This window comes from Chelmon rostratus, chromosome 4 (genome assembly GCF_017976325.1).
Source record: "Chelmon rostratus isolate fCheRos1 chromosome 4, fCheRos1.pri, whole genome shotgun sequence".
NCBI lineage: Eukaryota > Metazoa > Chordata > Actinopteri > Chaetodontiformes > Chaetodontidae > Chelmon > Chelmon rostratus.
The window spans coordinates 29,395,683-29,404,771 of NC_055661.1; the positions used below are offsets into that span (position 1 = coordinate 29,395,683).

Below are 9,089 nucleotides of genomic sequence, written 5' to 3' on the forward strand. Positions count from 1 at the left end.
TCTTCATCAGTGTGTTGTTTGGATGCTGGCGGCTCGTGAGGGAAACTAAACCCAGTCTGCACAAACTGGTGCTGGTCTAGTCCGGTTTTGATGCTCTCTGAGAAAAGAACTGAAATGATCCGGCCTGGGGGCAACAGATTTCTTCCTGTTGCAAACTGGAGGTGTGAAGTTTGAAAGATGAGGCTGTTTACTCTCCATCGCCAATGAAAAGTTGGATTATGGGAAATGTGGTTTTGAGATGCACCGGGGGGGAGCTGACATCTTGTCTAAAACTGTTTTCTTGTGATTATTTTCTGAACTTTGCACCTCAGTGTAACCCTCAAAGCTTCTCTCAGTCTGTAAACTGAGGACTTCTAGAACTTTCTCTGCTTTAATCTAACAGAATATTCAAGGATTTTAACTGTGGAGGATGGACTCTGACACGTAGAACAAGGACTGTGCGAAACATGAGAGGCGTGTGTGTGTGTGTGTGTGTGTTTGTCTGTTCAGACTCAATAAAGAATTACAGGACATCAACTCAGCAAATTCAGTTTTTATTATGTTTTATAAGAAAAGAAAAAATGACAATAAACCAGGTAGAAAAAGGAAAAAAATGAGAAGAGACATGTGAAATAAATAAGCAGCGGATCAGTGGGCTCAGAATCCGTTTGAACAAAGATCCACATCAGGTTTGGTTTCATTAAAAACTTTGTTCTAGTAAAAGCTCGTCCAAACAGAGAGGTCTCAGTGCAGTCCGGACAGAAACAGCAGCTGTGGAGCAGAAACGAGACGAAGGGCCGACGGCGTGTTCGAGGAGCTCTGCTTCCTCTCACGCCGTCTTCTCCGCGCTCACGCTCGTCGGAGTGGCGCTGGCGTTGGTGTACGTGGGCACGCTGTATTTGGTGAGCACAGACTTGAACTGCTTCAGCGTGGCGTCCGTTCGGACCCCCGTCGGGTCGAAGTGGGTCCGACTCACCCTGAAGCCGGCCTCCGTCAGGTACTGGAGGAACTTGTTCAACCTGCGCAGAGAAAAAATGAACAGAAATAAAATGTTCCTGCGGGGTTTAATGTCTGTATTGAAGGATCAATCTGATGTCAGTCACTCTCACATCCGTCAGTCCTGCCTGCCCTCCTGACGCTACATTCACTGCTGCTTTGAGCCTGAACGTGAGCGCTGCTGCTGGAAACTGTTCCAGCTGACTGCAGCTTTTGTTCATCTTCCTGCTGTTTGCTGTTGTCCACTTTCCAGACTAAGTCTATAAACTACCGAAGACGCTCCCGGCTCATTCCGGTGCACTCTGGGAACTATCCAGTGCACTGAAAGAGTTTGAGCAGTGGGACACTAGAAAACAGCTGACTGCTTCACACCCAGAGGAAACGAGGTCAGAGGTCACCTACTTGGGCATGTTCATGCCTCTGATGCTGTGGCGGTGGATGCTGTAGTAGAAGGGCGGATGTTCCAGAGACGCATCAGACTTCAGCTTCTTCACTACGTTCCCTGAGTCTTCGCCCGTCTTCCTCTTTCCTGCAGAAAAACTGAAAAAATCAGACCTGAACAGAAAACTAACCTGAGAGGAAACACGTTTCATTGACCTGCAAAACCAAACTCATGTTGTTTCGTCAAACTTTGTACGCAGCTTTATTTGAAATTCTTGTGGAGATCCCAAAGACAACAAATCAGGCTGAAGTTTGAGGAAATGTGGGGAACATAAAGCACAAGACAACTAGAATATTTCACTTGCTGTGATGCTGCAGCTACAGCAGGTGTAGAAACACTGTGTGTGGAAGTGTCTCAGTGTGGGAGGAGGTCTGGAGTAAAAGAAAGTCAAGGTAAAATCATGACTTTAGGAGGTTTAAGAGGTCTTTCAAATTGAGTTTTTCTCTGCAGAGCATCTCTGTCTTAAAGTCTCTGTTGAGCTGCACTGCCCCCTACAGGACACATGCAGAGCTACAGTAACTTCTCTGTGCTCAGGCGTTTGGGGTCATATATGGGCTCTGAATCCCCTCAAGAGGATCCTGGTGAGATCATTAAAGAGTCTGGACACCGCTGGCTGTTACACAATATCTGTGAAATGTGACGAGGGGAGTGGAGGCGAGGTGGGGGCAGTTTTACATCACAGAATTTATTTGGATTAACTGACTTTTCAACTCTCAGGAGACACATGCAAGCTAACAAACCTCCAAACCAATCGACCATCTGCATGATAATTTACTGTATATGTGATTACTGACAGTCCTCTGGGTCACGGTCATCCAATGAGGCTTGAACGAGGAGCAGCTGGACCTGGCTGTGAGGCTGTGATGATGGAGGTTTATGAGACCTGTGACGACTCACCGGACTGATCAGCAGAACCCGACTCCTCTCCGCTCTGCAAGGTCTTAATGACGACGCCACACTCCACTGCAGAGAGGAAACAGACGGTTCTGGAAACACAGGCGTGGTCACAGGTCACAGGTGTCAGGTGACAGGTGGGATGTCTGGTGTTTACCTTGGTTGGTGAGAACGGACGATCCGTGGACTAAAGACTTGAGGGTGGTGCACTCGGACTCGCAGATCAGAGTTTTGACGAGCGGCTGGATGTCGTCCATGCTGTGCTGCACCGCCGCCGACAGCATCCTCCTCAGGAAGCCCGTGTTAAACAGTGGACCACACCTGGACACACACACACACCTGTAACTGTACTCCACCTGTGAGGACCTGCATCTTACAGACTGTATTTCTGACCTGAAGTCCAGTTTATATCTCAGTGGTGGTTTTTTAGCATTCACACACACAGTTGGTGGCGTCACTGTTACCACCAGGTGACGCTAAAGTGTGTGTGTGTGTGTGTGTGTGATGGATGCTGAGAGGTTTACCATAGCGGTCCCAGCTGCACTGCGGTCTTTCCTGGCAGGCTTCCATGACAGTTGCAGGGCAGCGTGTCTGGAGGAAACAAACAACACGATTCACCTCCAGGACCTGATGAACGTGACGTCTGAAGCACCCTGCTGTTACACACTCACCGTCCACCATGTTTCCCTGTTTGAGGAAGACTCTCTCCTCGCACCACTGACAGTGGACCAGTTTCCGCAGCTTCTTCGCGGACTCGTCGGCCTGCGTGGGGCCTCTGAGGACCCTCACCACCACCAGGACGAAATGCTCCAGCGCCACCGCCAGCAGCACCTCGATGCCTTTGTTACAGCGGGCCGCCGCTCTGCGACAGACAGGAAGCCGTCAGGATTCAGTTCTGACACTTACTCAGCCTCAGCGTCGGCTCGGACACACACAAACACGGCGCCTACCTGGCCACGGTGGCTACGACCATGCGCGCGGCCAGCTCTTTGTAGTACTCGGTGCGTACGATGTGGCAGCCGTAGTGACGCAGGGTGACGTTGGGAGACTTGGAGTACAGAGAGCCCGTGTCTGTGGACGTCACCGAGATGATGCCCAGGTTCCGGACGTTCCTGAAGGCAGCGTCCAGGTAGTTCACAGCCGTCCCGTACGGGTCCAAGTGACTGGAAGAGTCATGAAGCGGCTGATTACATCACCAGGTGTGTTTTAGAAAACCTGCATCCAGACGAGCTACATTTATGTAAACTAGAGAAACTTGCTCACATTTAAAACCATTTTTTTCTATGACTGAAAATGTGTTTTATGAGGTCACAGTGACCTCTGACCTTTGACTGAGTCTGAACAAGAAGAAGAATACCTGAACATCACCAGATTTAATGTTTTAATTAAACAAATATCATAAACCAGAAGCTAAATTGAATAAATGAATAAGTATTCGCTCTTTTCAGCCAATCAGAAGTCAGGAAGTATTCAAAAGAGACTCTGAATAACAATAAGATACTTACATGTAATCAAAAGGCCGCAGGTGCATGATGACGTTGGCGTCCATCTTGGCGACCTCCACCGTAGCGATGGGCACTCCCTTGACTTCGCCGCCGGCCCCGTCTGGCCCCCGGGGGCCTCGTGAGCCTCCGTCCACCCGGATGTGGTTGAGCTCGCAGTTCTCCTTGATCATCTTGACGCACGTGTCGCTGATGTCAGTGATGGTGACTTTGACGCCGTTACGAAGGTGCTTCGCCCACTGGAGGCCCATAATCCCTGAGAGACAGACGGGGGAGGGGGGAGCGGACAGAGGATGGAGGGAGGGAACATTTCCTCAAACAAAACATCAATTCGGACTTTCTGTTCCTTCGACTGAGAACAGGTGATCAGGATCAAGAACGGGTGGTTAAATACGATCAGGATCAAGTCTGATGGAAGACGTGTGTGATCTGATCTGAGCGCAGCCCGAACCGAGACACAGGAAACACCAACAGGTGGAGGACGTCAAGTAAACCGACCTGTTCTGTGGTTCAGGATCATTCTGGTCTCACCTGTAGCTCCAAAAGCATCCAGACACTCGAGCGGGTTCCTCTCCTCCACCAGAACAGCCAGCGAACAGAACGCCAGCTGCCTGAAACACACGCACGCACACAAACACACACAGTAAACATCTGCACACACCTGTGTAACACCTGGTCTCAGGTGTGTGCTCACCTGTTGGTCTTCATCTTGCGGTTGAAGTAGGTGTCACTCTTCTGCGGGGTGGTGTGGTTCGGGAGGAGCTGGACGTTGGTTCCAAGTTCTTTCATGATTTCAAAGGCCTGACCAGACGGAGCTGCAGAGACATTAAACCACACAGGATCATCATCATCATCATCATCATCATCATCATCATCTTCGTCGTCGTCGTCGTCGTCGTCGTCGTCGTCGTCGTCATCATCATCATCATCATCGCAGCATGAGGAGTCGTGTTATATTATCTGCGGCTCTTCCTGTGTTTGTTTACAGCCAGAGAGGCTGAACAGGGACCGGATCCAGTATCTCTAGAGCTGACCCCCCCCCCCGAGGTCTAACAGTCTCCACCTTTCCCGCTTCAGCTCAGACCGCCTGTGTTAATCTGTGAGTCTCATCTCGCCTCGCGTCCCGTCAGTTTATTACCCGGCTCCTCGAACGCCACGTCCGAGCTCCCGGAGTAGCTGGCCTCGGTCTCTCCTTTGTTGACGTGTCTCTTCAGGTGGCTGATCATGTCCGTCTTCCGGGCGATGGTGACGGAGCAAACGACGCAGTGGTAGTGAGCCACGTGTCTCCCGGGCGTCTGGAAGTTAATAAAAAAAAAAAACTATCCGTCACAGCGCAGACAGAAGCGTTTCTACGATGTTTCTATGAACAGCCACGTCAGTCTAACGAGGGACAGTTTAATCTGGCTGTCGGACAAACTTTCTCATTTCACTTCTGCTTCCTGGTTCTTACATTGTCATTGTCCTTAAAATCACCAATTCACCATTAACCTCAATTAACCTCAACCCAGAGCTGGACTCTGGCGGCTTTAATGACCCGGCAGCAGAACGAGGAGCCTCCTCAGGACTGGACGACAGACGTGGAGGCAAAGTTTCTGTTTATTCTTTTCTTATTTAATACACATGTAATTATTCATCTTCTAGACGTTTCTCTCTTCATCTGCTGTAACGCCTGCGTTTCCCCTCTGGACGTCTTTCTGTCTCATCTCATCGTGTATTTCAGTCGACCCCTCGTGTTTCTGGGTTTGGGTGGGTTACGAGACTGATACATTTCAAAATAAAGACTGTAAACCATAAAACGGGAAATCACAGGACTCTTTGCTGTGGACGGACACGACCGAGTCCACCTGTGGCGACGCTGCTCGAGGCCTGCAGGCAGTTTGCGTGTCGTTTCTCACCTGGTCTCCGCTGAGGCTGGGCTTCAGGTTTCTGCAGGGCAGGTGGCAGATGCACATCCTCTGGCCTGTTGAAGGTTTAGATTTACTGAAGCATCGGCACAAGTTGTCACTTTCAAACTCACTTCTATGCATGTAGCAACCAGAGTATATTTACTCTGAAATGGTAAAAATAATGACAAGCGTCCAAAGTTGAGTCTTAAAACTGCTTATTCTGTCTCACTGAATTCAAATTACGACAATATGAAACAACTGAAAGCAGGATTTTCTACAGCTGTAACCATTAAAACTGAGACTTTAATGATGAACTGAGATAAAATCCTTATTTCTTAGCTGTTAATTCTAATTATCTGTTTTTTTATCAGAAAATATACAAAAGTTTTGCTTATGGCTACAGCCTGTCCACATACTTTTGGCCTGTTTCTCTTTGTTACAGTGCAGAGAAAACTTAATGCAGTAAAACTGTCCACAGTTTGAGTCTCTTTCCTGTTCCTGTTCAAAAGAAACTTTGGCGTGGAAGATCTCGACCGGCCTGCACAGAGTCCGGACCTCGACCAGCTGCGAGCCGGACCTGATCCCCTGATCAGGTCTGGACCTCACAGATGCTCTGGGGTCTGAATCCCTGCAGCAGGTTCAACGTGTGCTGGACTGAAACCAGCAGAGCGGAGCCACCGTGCTCCACATTCCTACCTTCAAACTCCACGTAGACCTTCCAGTGCAGGTTCTGCAGGTGTCGGCGGAGCTTGTGGCTGTAGCAGGCTTTAAACTTCTCCTCTGGACACAGAGGACACGACTTCCGTCCCGCTGACGAGTGAGAAACACACGAACAATCATTTCCAATACCAGTTAATCTGCAGATTATTTAACTGGTTCACAAATCAACTGTCTATGAAACTTCAAAAAGCTGTTTTTTACATGTTAAAAATGACAGTCACACAGTCTCACGGTTTTCTAAAATCAAACATCTTAAATATAAAACTCAGATATTTGGTTTAAAACACAAACAGCACCAAAAATGACCAACTGAGAAGCTTGAACATCTGAATTTTCTGCCACTTTTGAGTGAAAACATTCCTTAAAAAACATTCCGGCTCTAAAAACCTCGAGTTCGTCTTCTGTGTCGTCTTTTCTCACGCTAAGAAACACAGGAGGAAGAAGAGAAGAAGAGATGAAGAAGAAGAAGTGGACTCACCCCCGTTGAGGTCGACCAGCGTCTCGAGGCCCTCCAGTTTAGTGTGGATGGAGATGTGTCTGTCTGCGTGAAGAAGAGGAGGAAACGTGTTATTCTGTCAGAAAACACCTGCAGGAGGCCGACGGCCATCAAAGCGGCTTTCATTCAATCACCGGCGGTCGTGGTTGAGGGTTTGGCGTCGCTGTCTGCAGCGGCTTCGCTCTCCTGTCCTGCGGCCTGGTCGCCAGCCGAAGGTGCAGCTCCTCCATCTGCACCGCCTTCACACACAGACAGCAGGGACAGACACACACCTTCCAGTTAGTCTGATGGTTTCAGGGGGGGCAGCAGCGGCACGGTTCATCAGGAGGGAAATAAAAAGAGAGAAACAAACCGGGCTGCAACCCCTGATCCTCATTATTCAGCTGGTTCTTTGTTAATTGACTCTGTTGAAAATGTTCGTCTGGCTCGATTTTTGTCCGAGCAGCAGCTCATAACTCACAGGTACTGAGTTTACTGTGACAGAGAACGGAGAGAAACGCTGTGCTGCTGTTTCCGGTGTGATAAATGATTAATTATCTGCAGCTCAGCTAATCGATGAACGGACGAGCGGGACATCAGTGTGACCGTCGTGATGATGACACACCGCAGCGACTTCGTCTTAAAATCAGAAAACGTCTGTTTGTCCGGTCGGTTTTAGTCACTCGTCTGTCATGAGGATCTCCTCCTTTAAAAGTCGAGCGAACACAGACTGAGAGGAACAGAAACCGCTTTATTCCAGGAGATAAAAGACTGTTTGTGGGAGCGAAGCATCCAGATCCAGAACTCTGGTCTCTCAGCACTTTGGGGGTCTCCAATACAATGAGACTGTATTTATTTATATAAGGCTCTTCTGTTGGTAAGAATCACTTCTCTGGCTTTAAAACTGGAATTAGAGGCTCTAAATTAGAGCAGTTAACAGTTTATTAACACTGAGGGTCAAACTCTCTCTTTTTAGTCCTATTTCACAAATGTTCACTTTTTTCACTGAGTGTATGCTTACAGTCAGGGTACACTTTATTTTCTACACACTGCCATTTGCTGTAGATATTCTTTTTTGTGCAATACTTTTTCATTACTACTGTTTACTATTTTATTATTATGTATATAACCTTTTTACTGCTCGCTATTTTGATACTTTATTATGTATAGTTTGTTCTTTATAGTCTTATTTTCACTTATTTCACTGTGTGTACTGCTGCTGCTGCACTGCAATTTCCCAGCTTGGGATAAATAAACTATATCTATCTATCTATCTATCTATCTATCTATCTACTCCTCCAGCTCCACCAAAAACTCTTCTATTCCCTCTTTTTACATTTATTTAATTGATTCTTATTATAAAAATGTCTAAATGCTGTTCAAGAAGGTGGAAATACCCCAGAAAAGTACACGTACCTCAAGTACCGAGTAAAAGTACTTAGTTACTTTCCACCACAGGCTCGCAGCATGTCTCTCTGTGATGAGTAACTAACGGCTGCGGACAGCGCCAGTAAAACAGCGTCGATGTGCAAACTGAGCGGCTGTGCGGTCCTGTAGTGCAGCTCCGCGATGAGACCGTCTCAGCCCGAACTGTGGGACCATCACAGCCCAAACTGAGCGCTCCGACGCGGCCTGTGCGCACAGCTGCGCCGCCGCGGGTGACCGCTGACCCCCGCCGGCCGGCCGCGCTCAGCTTCAGCCTCTTTGTCGCTGTTATTGTTGACTATTTAGGCCCTATGGCGGAGCTCCGTGCTGAGGCCCTCGTTTAGTTCAGCAGTTACAAACTCAAATTCTCCGTGAATTCACCGAGCGGCGCTGATGGAGACTAAACCACAAATTATTCTCCACTTTACGGCCGCAAACTTAGCGTTCAGACGCCAGACAGGAGCAGTTTACTTACGTTTGATATCGACGTCCTCCCGGTGTAGCTGAGCAGCGTCTGCCTCTTTGAGTTCCGCCATTACAACTACAGCAGCATACGCAGGAAATGTTCGGCCGTACGCAGTTTACGTAAACTGCGCAGTTTTTAAACGGAAGTGTGTCGTTGAGTTTTGCCGAAATTTGACTCATTTAACGATTCAAAGAAATAATAACAAAATAAAACCAACAAATTAAACATATTAATTTTTTTGACAGTGTGTCAGCTGGAGAACAACGATTAAACACGACCGTTTATGTCGAAGCGTTTTTCTCTG

General features: G+C 48.0%; 1 protein-coding gene across 1 annotated transcript; it reads right to left on the bottom strand.

The window, feature by feature from the left end:
- Window positions 1-517: 517 nt before the first annotated feature.
- trmt1l (tRNA methyltransferase 1-like) lies at window positions 518-8,855 on the bottom strand. Its single transcript, XM_041936095.1, has 16 exons — window positions 8,795-8,855; window positions 7,050-7,154; window positions 6,898-6,960; window positions 6,396-6,509; window positions 5,709-5,773; window positions 4,952-5,108; window positions 4,508-4,628; window positions 4,345-4,424; window positions 3,817-4,069; window positions 3,262-3,474; window positions 2,983-3,173; window positions 2,836-2,902; window positions 2,469-2,632; window positions 2,315-2,380; window positions 1,378-1,504; window positions 518-998 (listed from the first exon to the last, which is right to left on the bottom strand). The coding sequence occupies exons 1-16, from the start codon at window positions 8,853-8,855 to the stop codon at window positions 809-811; spliced, it is 2,037 nt and encodes a 678-aa protein (XP_041792029.1). The 3' UTR covers window positions 518-808.
- Between the last annotated feature and the right edge of the window lie 234 nt (window positions 8,856-9,089).